Source organism: Leptosomus discolor, chromosome 13 (assembly GCF_034619465.1).
Source record: "Leptosomus discolor isolate bLepDis1 chromosome 13, bLepDis1.hap2, whole genome shotgun sequence".
Lineage (NCBI taxonomy): Eukaryota > Metazoa > Chordata > Aves > Leptosomiformes > Leptosomidae > Leptosomus > Leptosomus discolor.
In genome coordinates, this window is record NC_141403.1 from 9,596,257 (window position 1) to 9,617,150 (window position 20,894).

Below are 20,894 nucleotides of genomic sequence, written 5' to 3' on the forward strand. Positions count from 1 at the left end.
CATCGCTGCTTTGTTGATGTATACTTCCTCCTTGCCTCTGGAATGAATCTCTCTCTTTAAACTTGTTTTAGTTGGCTTCAGCTTTGGGAAAAAAAGGCTTCTGTAGTACTGCTCTGGACCTTACCTGTAAATTCACTGCAGCTTTAATGTTTCATTCAGTGTTTTGAAGGTGCGAGAGGAAGTTTGGTTTTGTCCTTGTGAAGAAGACATAGGGAACGGGTGTGAGACATCAAAAATTAATGGTTCATCCTCAGGTGAAGTAGTATGTCATGGCCATACCAATAATCTCAAATTCACAGATTATCAACAAGGGCTATTTGCAGACTAGGCTGATAGCATGGAGCTGACTCTCCTGGTTTAAATGAATTAAATTGAATTATGTGTTTCTTGTGGACAGAAAAAGTGATTTAGCCTGCTTCTTGGTAGAGCATCTTGATGTTGCGGAAAAATTTAATAATCCCTCCTGTATGTGATGCTGCTTACAATCTTGAGATCCCTAAAGAATTTTTTTCTTTTAAGCAGACAGATGTTGAAGTGGTTTTGTTGGGTTTTCTTGGTGGTTTTTCCTTTTTACCTAATGCTTCAATTGCCATTACTAAAAAGATTACAGATACATAGAAATTCTTGTTTCATAGTATCTTCCATCCCTTCTGAAGAAAATGTGTTTTATATGGAGGTGTCATGAAGAGTTACTAGAGTATGCATGCCACTTAGCATTTAATGTTACTAGCACTGAACTGCTGCTTCTAAAAATACAGGTGCCTAAAAGCACAGGAATTGAATAATCAGAAAAATAAGTCTGATGCCATTTATGGTTTTGGATAAGCATAGATACTTCCTTTTTTTGATAAGGGACTGTCAATATTGTCAAGTCTGAGGCTTAGAATTTGTTCAATAAAACTTTCGCTTAGCCTGCCCTTAGAAAGTTGATTTATAAGTAGCCACAAATCAGACAGAAATGCAGTCTTCCTCAGAGGAAAAAAATATTAATTGTAAATAAATACTTATTGGTTTTGGTAGCAACAGCTTTTGAATATGCTGAGAGCGCAGCCTGTGCTGTGACCCGTGCTTGCTGTGAGAGGCATGGCTGACTAGCAAGGGGTTTGGAAGGGAAGGTGGCAGCTGGCTCACCTGGATCCTCAGGAGCAGGCTGGGACTCATGACAGTCCCCATCAACAAATCTGGTTGGCAGCTGTTGCTGCTGCCTTGCAGACATCTCATGATTAAGCTGGTCCCAGTATCTCTCTTGCTTAATTATTCTTTTTTTTTGGTTTTGAGTAATTTGCAGAGCTGTGCAGAATGTGCTGGGTGCTGTGGAGACGCCATAGGTGCAGTTGGTATTAAGTCCTTCTGGTAGCATCCACTAAACTGAGAAGTGAAGACCTGGGTTTTAGGGAAATGCAAACAAAAGAACCCCCTTAATAGTTTTACAAAGGCCAGGTAGTAGAAAATCAGTCTGTCAAGTTAAGCGTTCATGTACTTAGAGTGGTAAGCCACTGAAGTTTCTCTAATAGACTTTTTTTCCCTCAACAACTCCTTCTCATCCAAGCTTGGCACAGTGCTATACAGTGTCCAAGGGGACCTGGTTCTGATGACTCGCTGTTACTGAGGTGAGATGTCTCATTGCTTGTTTTGTTCTGGAGCTGCAGCCTCAGTTGAGGACATGACAGGTACTTTTCTGAGGTGATCTTCTCTCTTGCTTTTATTTCAAGACTTAGTTCAGGAATCACTGTTGTCTGAAAACACAGAGGTACATGGGTTTTGGGTGCTGAGCAGGTTGGGAAAGGATGAATCACAATCTTAACCTGTTTCAGATGTTTGGATGATGCTTTGTGATCAGGTACAGTAGTTTAAAAGGTGCTGTAAAAAGTTGGTCAGCAAAGCTCATTGTGGAGGTTTTATTAGCGGCAGCAGGCAGTTTATCAGCCCTTCCAAGTACTTCCAAGTACTTTTACTTTCTATATAACTAGTTTTATACAGTATATGTAACTAGGGGGGCAAGGAGCTAGATTTTATTGCTTTGAAAGCATCATTAATTGAACAGTTACCTGAGTCTTAGCTGTAGATCCAAATAATATTTGCTTATACAGCATAAGCATTTCATCAGCCACTAATTCCTGTGATTCCTAAATCAATTGATCTCTAGCAGAGCCTCAGCCGTGCACTGTGTTACCGGGTTCAGGTGATGGAAGTCTCTGCAGGCCGTCACGATAGTTCTTGATGGACTAAGGATGCTATGATAATGCCAGTTACGGTTTGCTGCTTCAGTAAAACACAGCGTAGGGCTTCATGCTTTTAGTCTTCTGATGGCTGCTGTATCACTGTTCAGATTTCTCTCTGTATAGATTGCAAGCAAAGGAATGTATTTTTAGCTGTTCGAGTTCCTTCAGCTTTGACTAGCAGGTTTTTGACCCTTGATCGAACAAAGATTTTCCTAGCAGTGCTTCTGCATTGCACTGTGGCACAGATCATACATTAGCTGCTGCGGGCCTGGCTCTGACAACAGCGCTTTGGCCAGTGAGTGAAATGGCTCTAAACTTGGCTGGTTGTGCAAATCTGTATGGTGGCAGTCTTCAGATCATACTTGATTAGGCGGTTCTGAATTCTGTTGTTCTGGGATCTTTGCTAAATAAGTGTTTTTGCTTGTTACTTTTTTTTAATAAGCTATTTTATGGCTCAGACTTTCACTTTTTCAGGTATTTACAAACACAAAGAAATTGCTAGTCCAACTAAGTTTGTAATATAAACTCTTCCAAACTCTTTAAAGGCCCCTTCCCCTTTTAAATGCTTCTACACTAGAAGAATCTTACATACCATTTGATGATCCTATGATTCTATAAAATAAACCTTCCTATTTCTCACACTTGTAAAATAGTACTCTAATCTTTCAGTCAGCCTGTCCCTTCCTTTAACTTGCTCGCTTTTCTGACTTAAACCCGAACAAACAAAACGCAAAACCCTCTACACTAAGTTTTAACCTCATAGGTTTCTGATGAGTAGAAACACATTTTTTGTTTTGCTGAGGGGAGGGCAGCGTGGGAATGTGTCGCCTTATTTTGTTTATTTAAAAGGATTTGGAAACTTCTGTAGATGCTGCAGCAAGGTAAAATTAAATGTAATGTGAATCATTAGCGACAGTGAAGACAGTTCTTTTTATTATAAAATTAAGTTTAGCCTTGCTCTTTGAGAGAAGGTAGAGCTACCTACTGTAAAATGGAACCAGTATCAAAGTTTGTTTTCAGATGAGTAAAAATTTCCTTCCACATCTTACCCAGGAATGCAGCACTACCCTTGTATGTTCATCTTGAGTCTCTGAAAAGCTTGAAGGTAGCTCAAGAACTCTCCTGTTGGGTGTAAAAGCTTTTGTGGTCGACGAATGTCAGCTGCTTCTACTGCTTTCAGCAGCTGGAGTGACTATGGCTCTGGGTACTGGGTCAGTAATGATCTTTGACTTGTAAGCTACTTCCAAGCTCTTCAAAATCTTGATGAGGAGGGGAGTGAGATTGCGTAGTTCTAAAATTTTAGATGACAAATTTATCCCTGGAAGGCTTTTTTGGTTTGTTTGAACATAACTACATTGCAGTAATTTTAGAAGTGTGTATCAATTAAGCAACACACTTAAAAACATCCCAGTTAGTTTTCTTCCGTGTGGAGAAGAAACTGGAGACCCATTAAAGTTTTGCACAAGGAAATTTGGTTCTTTTCATTTTGAATCTCCCCTGCTTTTATAGAGGCAAAGCATTCTAGCTCAGTCCTGCCTGGAAAGGAAAGCTGCACTGCACACAATATGCTATGAGGGTTGCACTCATCTGACAGCCCCCATTCCAACTTATAATTTCTGGCACCACTGCTTATACCGTGTCGGCACCCTTTTTCCACGTCTGAGTGAACTTGAACGCAGCAGTTTGTTTACTCTGAAATATCTAAGTCTTATACACTGGGAGCTGTTGAGAGCTCCAGACTTTTCCTTTTGGCATTCTCTGTTGCAGAGAACAGCTTGGTATAGTCGTTTATGCTGTGGTCTGAATAAGCACTGATGATCACTGGGAGCCAGGCAGTGCGTTAAAACCCAAAAAAATCAAACTTCATTTGTACATGCAAGAGCCTGCTTCCATTCCACAGGCCAAGAATAAACCACCTTTTTTTGGCATATCCTCCTTCAAAAAAAAAAAAAAACAACCAACAATAGGATGTTCAAGATGCATATCAATTTTGTGAAAACAAACAAAAAACCTCATAAGTAGTCCAATAAACAGTAGTTGTGGAAGGCCTTTTTGGTGTCTGTCCTGTATCTCAGCTGTCCCCCATATTCTGCGGGACTTTATTGGACCTACTTAATGGTCCAGGCAGTAAGTGAAGGTTCCTGAAATCTGTTCCCTCCATCTACTGCATTGTGTCCTGCAGTACTGTCTTTCTCCCCACCCTTCCTTCCCCAGCCCTTTTTCTTTACGGTGGACTTTTAGTGAAATAATTTAACACTTCTTTCAAATAGTCTCTTGTCTTTTTTTTCTGACAGATTTGTAAAATCCAATAGGTGATTTAATTTAAAATAATTTATAAAACAATGTTAGTTTTTTTTCCTTAAAGATAATTTGTAATCCTTTCCCAATGTAGTGTGTAATTATTTTCCTTTTTCTTTGCTGAAAGGTTCAGGACAGCATGCTTAAGTGTATTGGGCAAAAATGACTGTCAATACTGGAATTTGAGTGAGGGGTTAAGTTCAGACGGAGGATGATTCATCTTGCCACAGCGTAAGGGAGAACTACCGTTTTGCTCCGCGGTCCTGAAATATGTTCTCCTTACTTCTGTGAAAACTCTGGCTTTTCACTTTGGATGTATAAGGTGTATTTATCTTCACAGAAATGAGTGTGGATATGTGGTTCCTGTACCAGCACAGACTGTGATCTACTAGTATTTATGAAGAACACATGTGCAGGAAAATGACTCTTAAGTACAAGTCATAAATTGAAATGATTATAGAATATACGTGGACAAATATACCATGTGTGGTATCGGTAGACTGTAATTTCATCAAGTGGTTTTTCAGACTTCATAAACGATGAATGAAACATGATTGTATTGGCCTTATAACAGGTAAAGTAAAATATAGGGTCTGGCTACTTTAAAGTGCTCATAATTCTATAGCTGGAAATAGCCTTTTGGGATACGATTAAGTCTTAAAACCTGCCCGTGATTAAAAAAATACATTTCAGCAAAAATCACATGGTCAGAAACCCTGGGAAACACTTGAGTATCCACCTCATGAATTTTTACAATTCCCAGCTTTCTGGGCGTAAACACTGCGAGCCGCTTTCAGCCAAAGGAAGAGGAAAGGCCCGGTTTCACTTACAGCTTCACCACCTCTCCGGTTATTTTGCTGTTTACGACGTTTGTTCACGACGGGGACCGTGCAGGGCTTTGTTTACCTCGGGGGCTGTGACAACCTGGGGCGGCTGCGGCCTGCGGTGGCGGCGGCCATGCGGGCCCTGCGCCAGCCCTCCCGCTCGCTGCCGCGACCCCTGCCCTCGGGTATCCTGTGACACTCGGCCCGTCTTTGTGCTCAAGTTTATTCATGATGGATACGTTTCCCTCCCAATCGCCTGTGCTGGGAGCCCGGCGGAGCGAACAGATAAATGATTTTCAGCTGCAGGCCTGGGCTGGGGGAGGAGGGTGGCGGAGGCGGGAGAGGGGCCCGCTGCAGCGGGGGCCCCGCCGGACCGACGAGGCGCAGCCTCCCCCCCCCCCCCCCCCCCCCGCCCCGGAATATGAAAGGGGATGGCTCTCGGCCCCTCAGATCCTTTTTAAATGCAAAAGAATGTAGGAAATTGCCAGATCAGTGGGTTAATCAGTGACAACTGCAGTAGGCGCACAAAAAGCGCGGCCCTTCATCGCGGCCATCCGTTGTGCGGGGTGGTTTTTTTCAGCGCCCCAGCGGGTCGCCGCTGGCCCCTACCTCTTGAGTCCCCTGGCCGGTTTAGTGGCAGCTTTATAAGGGAATGTAATTGCCGGGAGATTTCTTGGTGACTGATGGCGACAATATATGTCCAGTCCCTGACACCACCTCCCCTCCGGCCCCGCCGAGGCTTTGTGTTTGCCCTGGCGGCTGATGGCGGCGAACTGCTCCCGGCCCCCGACACTGGTGTCAGTGCGACGGTCCGAAATCCGTCAGCCTCCCTTAGGGTTACGCTAAACGTGTTACTGTGCCCCTGCACAGAGTTATTTGCAAGGTAACACCACTATCAAATATTTCAAAGAGTATTCCTGAAATATTTTTGTGACTGCAATTGTTTCTCTTGCTTATCTAGGACTATTTTTAGGTAAACCACCTCCTCCTCCTCACATCTGTATTTTAAACTTATGTTGGGAGAGAGGGTGGTCGTGTGACCAAAAAAGGCCTCTTAAAATTCCAGGCTACCTAACACTAAAACTGAAGTGTTTTCTGGGTTAGGCTTGTCTGCTGCCCTCCCACCTCATGTTTGTAATGTACTTAAAAAAAATAAACATTTTTTACATTTATTTCTCTGGTTACCTCAATAAAAACCTCCAAGTACGTGCTTCTAATAAATGGCTATAAACTTTCCCCTTTTTCTTCTGGACCAGAAAAAAAAAGATGTACTTCTTTTGTAATGTTAGAGGTGCTGACTTAAAATTAGCAGTGCCCCGTGGTAGGGAAAAAAGTTTGCAGCCCAACTGGTGAGGCGAATGCAGGAATGGTTCGCAATGGAAGAGTGTGACGTAACGACCGGGCTCGGTGGGTTTGCATCAGAGTACTCTTCCATGATGCTGTTGTGGTCTTGTATCAGAACTCCTGTGAACTTGAATGACGTGGGATATTGTTTCCAAATGTGTGGCGCAGGCTGAACTCTAGCTGGTCATTCCTGGATCAGCTGCTTGACAGCAACAAGCTGCCAAATATTCAAACGCTGTTGTGCCCTCAGTTGCCTCTCTAAAAGCCTGGGCTTTGCCAAAGTACATTGCACATCAAGGAAGTAAGCAGAAGCCTGATTGCGTTTTAACTATTGTATGGGAAGCTTACGATTTCATGGATTTCTTGCCCAAAATGTGTTACTGAATAGCATTCATGGCATCTAGCTGACTGCAGGTATGCAAAAACTGTGACTTTTGAGGAAAGGCAGGTGAGATTTTCAATTCCCCCCCCCCCCCCCCAGTTCTTAGTTTAACAGGAGATACTGACAGCCTTAAATTTGCCACTGCAAATTTCTTTAGTGATGTTTTTCTGTAAAGAGCTAGCTGAATTTTACTAAGACAGATGTGAAATGAAACTTTTCAGAAGTGCTTGTACTGTATTTGCTGACTCTTCCTGCTGCAGGCAGAATATTCCTGGAGTGCGTAGGGGTCATTCTTTTCATCCTTGCAAGTCCCATCTCCCTTTCCCAGGGCTGGGGTGACGAGATTCCTGCCATCCTTTGATCTGATAAGAACTATACAGACTTGATTTTTAACACAGCTGTACTGTGTGAAGTGTATACTAGGAAACCATTCTATATGAAGGGAGAAAAAAATGTCTTTAGGCATTCAGATAACCAAGTTTCTTTGGAAGTTGCAGTCAGAAATCACGCTGCAATTACTTACAGATCTGCTCTTCTATTTTGGCTAATCTGTACGCGGGAGGAACATACCATGCATGACGAGCTGTCTGTGACAGCGATGAGAACTAAGCATTAAACACGCAGGGGACTAGGCGTGCTTCCCACGGACGTGGTCAGGCACTTGCATAACTGTCCTGGCATCAGCAGCGCTGCTCCCTCGGCAGGTAAACGAGCTGAAAGGCAGAAGTCTCATCAGCCACCTTCCCCAGTCTGAATATCTTGGCATGACTTCTATGTCGTCAGGGCCTTATGTGTGTTTATGAAGTTTTTGGTGAGTGTTTTCCTCCAACTTTGTTCATAAAATAAGAACGTGACTTTAATTGCTGTCATTTGTCATCTAGTTTCACGTGGCAAATGCTTAAATTTACTACCCCTAACAGCTAGCAGGAGCTTAGCAGTTTTGAGAAGCAGTTTAAATACGCAATGTTTAAATGGAGATTTAGTAGCCTAATGTTTAATCCTACATTTTGAGGCTCCAGTCTGAACATGACCTTTGGCATGGCTTTGTTTTTTAGCATGAGAGGTCTTTTTAGCCTAGTTCTTCAAAATAGCATGGTATTTTCAGTGTTTGCTGTACTGCGTTGTAGGTGCCTAGTTCCATTATAGGAGTAACTGTTTCATGTGTGCCTGTCGAGTACTTAAGAGTTTTGTCTGAGGTACCAGCTGATAGCTGTAAAAATACCAACTCTGCATGACACACCTCACTTCAAAGCTTGAAGCAGTCAGTATTAGCTGCCTTCTCATGTTCTGTTTATTCAGTTTATTTGCCGTGTGGCCATCAAGAAGTGCTGCTAGATTTCCTGCTTGGAGGGATCGATAGTTGAATTGAGGAACCTGTTGATTTACAAAAAGTTCTTCTTGAAGGGCAGGATGTGAGGATGGCATTGTGGAGGGCACGTGCATCTCTGTGCTGCCCTTGCTGCTTCCTGTTCTTGTCTGCCTGGGTCTGCGGCTTTGGGAGCAAGACTGACGAAGTTCAGGTTTTAGTGTTGGCAGCCCTAGATCGGGTTATACGTACGCAGCAGCCCGTTCAGTTCCACTCATAAAAGTGAGAAGCTGCCCAAGGCTGCTGAGTCCATGTAGCTCTGAAATACAAGTTGAGCAATGGTTAACTACTGCTTAAATTTGAGATCTAGCTGTTTAGGACTGGAATGTTGCAGACTGGAGTAAAAGTAAGCTTTGTCTGTTGAGACAGCAGGGTTGTTAAGCAATTGGCTGTGTCCCGGTAGTTGAGTTCGTACCGTTGCTTTGAACAGAAACAGGTTGTCCAGGTGGTCTTAAGGAAATAAATGCATTGACTCTTCAGTTCAGTCTTGGTGCAGGCTTTCGTGTTCAGGAACAGAAAAGCTATAGAATTTTATAGTAGACTATGGATAGTTTGTTTGAGATTATTTTTCTAAAAAAGAAAAATAAGTTCACTGCCTCTTCATACATTCACACTTGTATTCAGCAATCTGCCTTTCTAAGGGTTCAGATACTCTGTACCTGGACTCTAGTCACTGCGTCACGAATGTCTGTTGGTTTTAACTTAGGGGTAATGGGGAAGGTGATGGTGCACAAACTTGTGTTTTTAAACTATTTTATCGGAAAAAAAGACTTGAAGCTGTTTGTCGTGATCAGTGTTGCTGTTAGTATGGCTGCTTTCATGGGGAAGTGAACAGTGGCACTTACCAAATATTTTAGCTAGAATTACTGCTTGGCCCTACCTTTGGTGTGGGGGCTTTTTCTTGTTTTTGTTGGGTTTTTTTGGGACAAGCCTTGAGGATTTAAGCAGAGAAAATGCATTGCGTGTAGTGAAAGAAGCAAAGAAATTACTGCAATTTAAAATAAGGCTGTGACTCTCGTTACTTGCATAACTATCTAAAAAACATCTATCCTCTTGGCATAGAAGGTTGAGAGCTTGTTAGGCAATTCCAGTATTGACTGTTTTCTTATCAAATCATTGGTTAATTTATTTTGATCAGGCTTTAGTTGCTACTGTCTTTCATTCTTCAACATGTGGTGTTAGCCATGTATCGCAGCAGAGGTGTGACTTTTATTTGGGGAAGCAGAAGAAGGTTTGGCAAGAGTCGATGTTGACTGTTACCGGTGACTGACTCTGGCCTGACTTTCATTGGAAGCCTGTCAGCTGAAAAACAGTAAACGAAGCAGTATGATTCAAATGCATGCTTGATGCTTGTAACCTTGTTTCTGGAGATGCTCTGTTAGCTTGATTGTAACAGATAGCAAAGAGAATTCTTTTACGTAGATTTCAGTTATTTTTGTTGCAGTTTCCTTAGTGCTTCAGGAGAGTCGAGCACGCTTGTCTTCAAAAATGGTATTTTTAGAAGGCAAGATTTATGTAATGAGTGAAAATTCTTAGTTGTTCATCATTCTGTGGCTGTAAATATGTTAGCTGATGGGTGAGATCCTCTGCTTGGCTCGAGTTTGATGTTGCCCAGGTTGGGTCAGTGGTTGGGAGGTAACAGTGTCTCTGCACTCGGTGTTCTAGCATTTCCAAGCAAAGAGGCTGTTCCCTGAGGTGGGGACTCAGCATGCACTGATGTCCAGCTTTGCCAGCTCCTGATGGCAGTGTGCATCAGCAGGCTCAGGAGTCCTTGAGCAATCTTAAATCACTGCAGGGATCTGGACCACGGCAGAGTGGTCTGCTCTGGAGCAGCTCGTTTTGGTGAAGGGGGCTCCTTCTTGCTTTGTTGTTGGAACTTCCTTGTTCTTCAATAAACTGCTTGAGGTGGTAAATATTACAGTGGGCTTCTGCTTAATAAAGAAAAGGAAATCAAAAGAAATAGATATTAGAGATATGAAGATGGCTTATAGGAATTTACCCCCAAGTGATTTAGAAATATAAGTGTTAATATCCCAGCTGCGCACTAAAGAGATTTAAGAGTGTGGTTTTAAAGGTGACATTCAAATGCTATTTTAAGAGGAGTGATAAATGCTTGTGCTTTTCCTCTTGCCCTCTGCTTCATGCTGTAGAAGGTCCTCTTGACAATGGTTACAAGAAGTGTAATAAATGTGCTGATATTTTCTCTCTAAAAACTTGTCTGGGACAAATTGCCTTCACTTAAAATAGTCTGGCCTGGCATTTTGCATCCAAAGTGACTGAAAGCATCCCTCCTTTGCAACAAAATGCAAGACGTGAAAGTATAAACTTGTAAATCTTTTCTTTGATCACTGATTAAGGGCAAGTTGGTATCTGCAAGTACAGTTGCTACTCAGTTACAACAAAGATTGAAAAATAGTTGGTTTTGTTTGGTACGTGGATGTTCTTAAACTTTATTTTGAGCTGTAAGACATAGCATTTAAAATTCTGACCTTAAGAAGTAAAGATGGCATTAGAGTAGCCTAGACTTTTGTTCATAATAAGCAGATCTAAACAAAATCTTTTGAGTTGTTGTGGGGAGAGGGCAGGGGACGCATTTCTGAACATGGCAGCCTTCCCTGTGAAAGACCTAAACGGGAACTTCTATGAATCTGCTCTCTTACTGTGTGTTGCTTTTTCATTTTTTTTTCCCCAAGTCCAGGTGTGTACCTGGTTAGATTAGCATTTTATTATTTAAATTCTTTTGCCGTTACTAATTCTCTTGAGTGAGTTTTCAAGACTGTAGTTCTGGAGAGAACAAAACTTCAGTGCAGTGTTCTCGAGTGCTGTAGTTGCAGTTAGTAGCATGGTTGCCTGAAGATGAATAACGAGCTCCAGTGATAGTGTTCCCTGTTATCATGAGGGAAGTTAGGGACTGGATTGAGAAATCCACCCCATCATAGAATGCAGCTTTTGAATTTAATTTTCTTACACAAATTGAGCATATAGTTTTGCTTAAATGGGAAGAAGCATCATGTCTTTCAGTCTGCAGCTTCATTAAATGAAGATAAATTGTATGTATAAATTAAAAAAAAATATTAAAATTTCTGTTTTTTCCTTCTAAATACTACATCTTGGAGTTTGGTATGTTTTAGAGGGTCATCTCTGTGTGCATTTGAAAAATCTGTTGTCCGTATAACTAACTTTAGTCCGTTGTAGGACTTGGTGCTTCTGCTTGCTCATCTGATTACACAGCTCAAGGGAATAAGGTTAAGGACATGCTGTTGGTAACTAGAGCGTTTTCAGGGCTTTAGTTCGGCAGATGGGCTGCTTGGCTATATTCATACATCTGCCTACCTGCTGTGGCAGCTGCTGCTGCTGCATGTTGTGTTCTTTTGTTCTGTTCCACCCAAGAAAGGAGCACTAGGAAGTGTAGTGAATGGATTAATTTAAGGTTAAGGCTAGTGTTTTGCTTACTTCCTAACTTTCTATCATAATAAAGCTCCTGATAAAGCTAATGAATCCTTTGTGAAGTGAAATAGATTTTTAAGGTGTATTTCAGGGGCTGAAAGTAGCTAGCATTGTCTAAAAAACAGTAAAACAGTCAAGTATGTTTTCTTTACATTGCCTGGCATTATTTATTTCAATATCTTCTTCTCTTTCTCCCCCTTCCCCCGCTTTTTCTAGGAGCAGTAACCAGACTTTGCCTGACACTGCGTGGTCCAAAAGAATTAAGGAAATATGGAATGACATGAAGGAGATTAGTTGAGGATTAAAGGCTTTGAGGACAAAACACCTCGCCGAGGTGAAGCACAGACTAGCATTCTAGTTGTAGCTCTGAGGAGCTGTGTGCTGAAAAAAGATGGCAGATCCAGGAATGATGAGTCTGTTTGGAGAAGATGGGAATATTTTCAGTGAAGGGTTGGAAGGTCTTGGAGAATGTGGCTATCCTGAAAATACAGTAAATCCTATGGGGCAGCAAATGCCCATGGATCAAGGATTTCCCTCTCTACAGTCATCTCTTCATCATCCCCCTGCAAATCAAAATCAAGCCAAGTTGACCCATTTTGATCACTATAATCAATACGAACAGCAGAAAATGCACCTGATGGATCAGCCGAACAGGATGATAAGCAACGCCCCTGGGAATGGTATAGCGTCTCCTCATTCGCAGTATCACAACCCTCCAGTTCCTCAGGTTCCTCATGGCAGTGGCGCTGGTGGTCAGATGGGAGTCTATCCCAGCATGCAGAACGAAAGACACGGGCAACCCTTCGTAGACAGTGGCTCCATGTGGGGACCACGGGCAGTTCAAGTGCCAGACCAGATAAGAGCACCGTACCAGCAGCAACAGCAGCAGCAACCGCAACCTACACAGCCGCCCCAGGCACCCTCTGGACCCCCTGGGCAGGGCCATCCTCAGCACATGCAGCAGATGGGAAACTACATGGCTCGTGGCGATTTTTCAATGCAGCAGCACGGTCAGCCGCAGCAGCAGAGGATGAACCAGTTTTCTCAAGGCCAAGAAGGCCTCAATCAGGGAAACCCTTTCATTGCCACCTCAGGACCTGGCCACTTGTCTCATGTGCCCCAGCAGAATCCCAGTATGGCACCTTCTTTGCGACACTCAGTCCAGCAATTTCACCACCATCCCCCCACTGCTCTCCATGGAGAATCAGTAGCCCACAGTCCCAGATTCTCCCCTAATCCTCCCCAGCAGGGTGCTGTTAGGCCGCAAACACTTAATTTTAGTTCTCGGAGCCAGACGGTACCCTCACCTACTATAAACAACTCAGGGCAGTACTCTCGATATCCTTACAGTAACCTTAATCAGGGATTAGTTAATAATACAGGGATGAATCAGAATTTAGGCCTTACAAATAACACTCCAATGAATCAGTCTGTACCAAGATACCCAAACGCTGTCGGATTTCCATCAAACAGTGGTCAAGGACTAATGCACCAGCAACCCATCCACCCTAGTGGCTCACTTAACCAAATGAACACGCAAACTATGCACCCTTCACAGCCTCAGGGAACTTATGCCTCTCCACCTCCCATGTCACCTATGAAAGCAATGAGTAATCCAGCGGGTACGCCTCCTCCGCAGGTTAGACCCGGTAGCGCTGGAATACCAATGGAAGTTGGCAGTTATCCAAATATTCCCCATCCTCAGCCGTCACACCAGCCCCCTGGTGCCATGGGAATTGGACAAAGGAATATGGGCCCCCGAAACATGCAGCAGAATCGTCCGTTTATGGGTATGTCTTCAACACCACGGGAGATGGGTGGGCACATGAGACCAAATGGTTGTCCAGGTGTTGGCCTTGCAGATCCACAAGCAATACAAGAGCGACTAATATCTGGCCAGCAGCTTCCTAGTCAACAGCAGTCTTTTCAACAGCAAATGCCAACCTGTCCTCCCATGCAGCCTCATCCAGGGATACATCATCAGTCTTCACCACCCCCACATCCTCATCATCAGCCTTGGGCACAGCTTCACCAGTCACCACAAAACACACCACAAAAAGTGCCTGTCCTTCAGGTAAGCTACTTCCAATGAGTAGAAGATGTTTTAAGTTATTGTCAATGCGTTTCAGGATACACAAGCTCTATAGTTTCAAAATGATTGCTCCTGTTTGACTCTCCTGTTTGTTACTGGCTGTATGGCTCACTGGGTGCACAGAAGCTGAAGGTGAAACGAGGTGCAGGTAGCTTGCTAACATCCTTACAGTAATTTTTGCAGGATAACATTATGGATAGGCCAAAATGTGATACAGCAACAGGACAAGCTGAATACCTGCTTTCGTTTTTTTTTCCTGTGGTGGTTCCTTTGAGGGGAAAATGGAAAGCACGTGTGAGAATTGTCATTTTTGTACCTGCAACTTGGAGAAAGAAGCGTGTGTTATAATACGTTTGTTTTGGCCAAACCGAGGGTTTCCTTAAAACCACAAAATATTCCCTTAGGATTTAAAGTCAAAGCTGAAGTTTTTACATGTGAAAAAAAATTCCAGGATGAACTTCTTGAGCACTAAGTAATGCAGCTGAGAAGTGGTGGGGCAAGAGTTTATGCCAGGAGAAGACAGCAAATGTGAATCATAGTCTGAAATCAAATCTTGTGAGGCTTAAATGAAATCTCGAATAGGATAGATGTTTTATTTTACTGAGTCTCTGATCTGCTGGATTTTGATGAAAATGTATTGCTTCCACATCATTTTTCAATTAAAAGCTAAAAATGGTAAAACATCTTGATCCTCTGCAGCTTAGCAGGTTTGACTACATGCTAGTATGTTAAGCTTCAGCTGAAAAAGGGCCTTTTGGGATCTTAGCGTTTGCCATTGCTTGCCTCTGGCTCTATCAGTCATCATTCAAGAGGTTTTGGTGCTGAATGAGTAGATGGTCAAGATATTAGAGGTTTAATTTTTTTTTTTTTTTTGAACCAGTCAGTAATTAATGCCAAGTAGCTCTGCCCATAAATATTTGGAGACAATTGTTGGAATGCAGTCGTAATGATACGATGCTACAATAAGCTCAATAAATCATAAACGCAGCTGTCCTAAGCAGTGTCCCAGGCCCGTGTGGGAAGCAGCTGCTCCGCAGTCCCGTCCGCTGCTGCCTGCCGGCTGCTCCTCTCGGCCGCTCCGCACAGCGTGAGGTGGGCCTGGGAATCAGACGTGGGCGCTGCGGAGAGGCAGCTGACGAGGAGTGGTAGATGGAGCAGCTCAGCAGCTGGGAGAGGCTTCCACGTTCCCCCTGGAAGAGAGGAGGGGGGAGCACTGGAGGTGCCGCAGGGTGGGGAAGCCCTGGGAGGGAGTTCAGGGGCTAAGCTGAGCGAGGGGAAGGATGCTGTCTGTCTGGGAGGGAGGAGGAAGCTCCCCTCTTGAAGGGGGAAAGAATGTCTTCAAGACTGTCTTTCTGTCCCCTGTCCGCCTCAAAATTGGTGTGAAATTTTACACCTGTGTTGGCCTTTCCTCTCCCCCCACCTCCACGCACAGTCTTTGTTTGGAGAACAACTTCTGTTACAGGGCTCGCATGCACGTGGGGTTGTGTGTTCCTCCTTGAGAGAGCAGCTCTTGACGGTGCCTCTTGTCTTACCGACTGTGCGGGTAAGCAGGATGAAAAAGGACAGGACTCAAGACTGTACAAAAAAACCCCAGGAGAATGAGCAGATATTTGGAAAGGGGGTTATGACAGCATGGAGAAATCAGTACAGAAGGAGTGGGGATCAGAAAAAGAAGCACAAGATGTGGGTGTTTTGTTTTTTTTTTTACCCTGAAGGTGAGAGCTGACATGTCTAGCAGAAAAAACCTGAAACAAAATTGTAGAAATGGCAATGTAAGACTTCTCAGATGGTAAAGGAACAAAACCTAGTGTCGCTGGGATCTTTCACAACTGGAGGGTGTGGGAAGAGTTGAGACTGGCTGTGCCCACAGCTGTGGTGTTCTTCACCGGCATTAATTCCTTGTTTTCATCTGACCATCCAGTAAACCTTTTTCTGTCAGCAAGAAGTGGTTTGGGAGGAGAAGGTTATGCTTGTGGAATGAACAGACATATTAAACGTTCTTAGGACATTCATTTCCCTTTAATCAGTGAAGAGGTAAAATGCAGACAGCTCAACCCTTAAATGAGCTGTGCAACCCATTACAGGGTTCTGAACAGCAGATGAATTGCTTGAACAAAGGTAAGTGCTGAAACTAAATAATTAGAGGAAAACCACATGGTAAGTTATTTGATTAAAATCAGTAATTCTCAAACAGTTGTAGCTAGCCAAGTAACTTTGCTGTTAGCCTACTTCTGTTAAGTTTTTATTTGGTAAAAGTTATTAACACACCTTCCCATTAAGTAATTAGTTTGAGACCTGACTGCAGTAATGAAACTCTTGACAGGCAGGCATTTCCCCCTTGAAAACTGTTTGGATGAAATAAATATTGTTCAAGTCAACGAAAACTCAACTCCTCCCCACCCCCTAGGGAAAATGCAGATGTGCAAAACCCCTGCTCTTAAGGCTGAACACAGAATTTGTAGCTCTCCTGTCTGTGTCGTGGTTTTCCCTTCATGTCAGTTGGCAGAGAACTGTTTGCTGAAGAACAGTTACTTAAATGACTGGTTTGTTTTTATTTGAGTGAAATGAATCAACAAAATGAATTTAGTCAGTGGAATGGAAATCACTATATACTTTTAAATCAACAGAAGCCATCTTAGTAATTATTTTTCAGTGATTTGAAGCCAGCCTTATCATGGGAAGGCTTTAATACTTGTGGTTAACCAAATTACTGTTTTGTTTTATAGATATGTTGGAAGGAAAGTGAAGTTCTTTTGCTTTTGACTTGAAAAATTGCCATGTCGATTCTGCGGCTTGTTATTTCTTTTTTTTTGTGTGCAAAACTGCCAATTACTTTGGCTGGGAGATAGAGCTGGTGATTGACAATTCAGCTGGTTTAGATTAATAGCTGAAAACTAGACATGATTATTTGGACCTTGTTAGCAGTGAGTTGCGAACTTCAGTGGAGTTTGGTGGATTCATAAGAACCATCACAGTGTTGGGCCAGTCCGTCAGTGTGGTTGGTTTTTCGAGCCCTTTTTTTGAAACATTCTTCACCAAAGGCTTTTGGAAGAGCTTGGTGGCCATGGGGTGGGAAGGTGGGTTCTGCTGTCGCCAGGTAATCAGCCAGGGTGCGAAGCAGAGGATAGGAGTAGCTTGCTTGTTTTCACAGCAGAAGCACCTGTGTTGGGTTTGTGAGCTTGTGCTCTCCAAAATACTCTTAAATGACTGGAAAAGAGTGAAAAGTCAGATGGTAAAGTTTGCTGCTCCTGTTAACATGCTCAAAGCTGAGTGCCAAGTGCAGATGTAGTGAAGAGCCTAACAATAATGAAACTGAGTAATTAGAAACACAACAGGAATGTCAATTGCTTGACTATAAGCTGTGTGAGTCAAGGCACGGCCAGGGGAGGTTTAGATTGGGTATTAGGAAAAATTCCTGCACCGAAAGGGTTGTCAAGCACTGGAACAGGCTGCCCAGGGAAGCAGTGGAGTCACTATCACTATCCCTGGGGGAGTTTAAAAGACGTGTAGACATGGCACTTGGGGACATGATTTAGTGGTGGGCTTGGCAGTGCTGGGTTGACGGGTGAGGGACTCGATGATCTTAAAGGTCCTTTTGTACCTAAATGACTCTGTGGTGCCTGGGCAGTGACATGGCAGGCAAACACCTCTCCTTAGGAACAGGGTCTCGCTGTTAGATGGCTATCTGAAACTGCTATGACCGTCGAAGAGATAAAACGGTAGGAATTGTTGTGGAAGTAGTAAGAAAGACAGTTACCACATTGCTACGTGTGTGCGTGGTATGCCAATGTGGCAAGTGCTGCGTGGCTCTGGGTCCCTTCCTCAGGCCTCAGAGAATACAGCAGTGCTTGAAAAAGCTCAGAGGGGGGTGATTTAGGGGGAAAAGGAAGGAGGGAGATGGTGAAAGCCTCTAAAATTGTGAGTGACATGGGTGCATGAAGAAGGTGAATGTGAAACAAGGGATGTTTGTCACCTGGTTTTGTCTCCTTGAATTCTTTAAAGGTATTGGGCAAATTAGCAGTGGTGAGCTCAGAACTGCATGTTAAGATGCTGATCTGTGAGAGGTTGTGCAGAAAAATGCGTCATCATTTGATAAACATGAAGGCCTCATGTTTGGCTCAGCAGCTCTGTGGCTGAGAGTGTGCTACTGGGGTGCATCTACTGTGTGCGTGCCTGGTCCTTGTGCTCTTCCACAGACTATCAGAGAGGGGATATCAGGTTAGACAGGCCTCTAGTCTAATGTTATGCAGTTGCTCTTATGTATCGTTATTTTCAGAGAATTTCATGAGTGATAGAGCAAGTGTAGGAGTTTTCTCTGCCAAGAATAGGCTCTCCTGGGTGTGTTGTCACACAGAACTTCGTATTTACCCACAGCTACTGTGTGGGTTGAAGTTTTGAGTCCTGTTCATTAATCATGTTCCTCAAATGTGAGCTGTGTTATTTATAGTCAAACACAGGAATAGTTAATGACAAACAGTTATGGTATAGCCTCTGTGCTTGACAAAATGGTGGAGCTCAATGGTGGGTGCCAACAGTGTTGAAGGATGCTGGGGTGCGGTGTCCAGCTTCTCGTGGAGAAGGAATTCATTTTGTGTGTGTTACCGGTTCACTGCCAGGCTGACTCTGCTGGCCTTACTGCGGGCATGTGACTTTGCTTTAAATCGTAACTCAGAGCTGTGTTTGGTGTGAACACATTCTTTTGAAATTTCCTGCCCTCCCTTGCAGGGGAAGAGGCAGGGAAAGTCCTGCTGAGTCACCAGCTGGGTCACCCCTCTCACAGGCCCTTCCTGCGCTTTCAAACCCTGTGTTGCTGCCTCTGTTTAATTTATTCTTGGATATACCTGAACGGAGAGGGATATTAATGACTACTACCATCAGCTGGAGTGATTTGACACCATATTCTAACCCGGCGGAGAGTGCAGGTTAAGTCGGCGGCTGCTGGCACACTAAAATGAAGTCTCCTCTCTCCTGGGTATTTAATTGTTTTAATGCCCAGGAGCAGTAAGAAGAGACTGACTCCTTACTTGCCTCCTTACTGTCTTCACATACCCAATTATCTTACTGTATGTGTCCTGTAATTTTATTTGGTAAGAAATGGTATCATTTCAGATGGTTAGGATTTTTTCAATAAATTAATATTCATAAACAATGTCCCACAGCTCCAGAGAGAACTGTTAGCATTTTCATCGTTTGAGCGTTTAGCTTCTGACTGTTTTCCTGTCAATAAGCAGAACAACTCAAAATATATATATTTTTAAACTTATAAACAGTATTGGGTATTTTCTGTTTTGATACAGAGGCTATTTTACGTGACTGCTAGCTGGTCTTTGGCTACTGTATGTGCTGCACATTCAGCACAATCTCAGGGCTGCCCCTGGAAATTCTAGTTTCCCTTTTCAAGTGCTCATAGACCAGCAAACTAGTGTATGTTGGGAATATTGTTGAAGGTGCCAAACTAAATGAAGTTAAAAAAACACTAATGCTGAACCCTGATTGATTACAATTGTATATTATTTTTAGATATAGATAAGCATGTGAGTGTATTTATGAAATACATGTGTAAACAACCTAGGCCAAATCAGAAGTTGTGGAAATGACGAAAGAAAAGCCGAGAAGAAAATCCGTAGAATTCATCTAAAAGTAAAGGCTGATAATAGTAAATTTTTCTTAGAAGTTTACAGGCTTCTGCTGTATGTTGTTGAGGCTCTGAAGAACTTCTGTATTTGAGCAATGTACACAATGTAATTAACTATAATTTTCCAAATAAAAGTAGACCGTTAAATCTACCTTTGGTTAAAAGTATCAAAGTTCTTTCAGCTCTATGGAGTAGAATACTCTGTTAGCTGGTAACCTGATCCATCCGTGAGCTTGTTCACATGCAGGTCTCTCGAAGGATATAATAATTAATATGAAATACTTTGTCCAACAAAAGGTCATGTGTGAAAAATCCTCAGATATATTCCAGTCTAACAGTTAATGCTAACATATCCAAAGGCTTATTTCTTCCTTACCCTTGAGAAGGCTCTATGTACTTTTGTAAATATGGGGTGCAGTGATTCTGCAGTGAGTGGGCCTTTGGGCCAAAGACTTGTAGTTTTGAGGTGGTTTTGCTATGGATTTTTTGGTCTTTTTTTACTATTGAGGAGGTGCAAGCGACTTCAGCGATACTTTTTCCCTTGGGTGCCATGATTTGCCTGTGATGAAAACAATTTGTGCCATTAAAATATCTGCTCTGGAGTTTTGGGTAAAGCCAGTTTGCAGCATTAGCATAAAAACACAAGACTGCATCAGCATACTGATTTTGTAGGCTTAAGAGTTACCAGACTTGTTCTTTGGCATGAATGTAGAAAGTTTCTGTATGTTGGTGACCTCAATGTGTTGTTTTTTTTTTTTTTTTTTTTCTTGAAATCATGAGCATTATCTGAGGAATCACCTAACTAGAGGTATTTTTAAATTTAGGCTGCTGGTCAGTACTTCAGTAGAGTATTCTTATCTGCTGATGGTTGCTTCCAGTGGGATCCGGCAATCAGCGTATTTTCCCATGGCTGAACATGTTCTCCTATTTTATGTTTATTTGAACAAATTTAAATCTGTTGTTTCAGAGAAGCTTTTTTTCGTGACTGAAACCCTCGTGTCTGTGTCATCAGCAGCCTACATAACTTACAAGGATGGAAAAGTGGAGCAAATGAAAGGAGAAATGCTTGATTTTTTTTTTTTAATTTATTTTTTATTTCTTTAAATACAGTCGCAGTCTTAATAAGGAACAAGTTGCAGGCAAAGTAAAAATTTCCTGCCTTTTTATTATGGATCTTCCTCCTGGTCTTCCATCCTGCTCTTTCACATGGAATTTGAGGCATCCATTTGTTTTAAACTAATTGCCTTTGCTTGTGTCTTGAATGCAAGTGTAACAAACTGGGAT

General features: G+C 42.7%; 1 protein-coding gene across 3 annotated transcripts in view; it reads left to right on the top strand.

The window, feature by feature from the left end:
• Positions 1-12,274: 12,274 nt before the first annotated feature.
• Positions 12,275-20,894, top strand: part of CHD7 (chromodomain helicase DNA binding protein 7) — an 88,400-nt gene continuing 79,780 nt past the window's right edge. For all 3 annotated transcript variants that reach the window (XM_086472685.1, XM_086472686.1, XM_086472687.1), the window contains exon 1: positions 12,275-13,957. In XM_086472685.1, coding sequence (XP_086328811.1) covers positions 12,275-13,957 — 1,683 coding nt within the window. The remainder of the gene's footprint in view (positions 13,958-20,894) is intronic.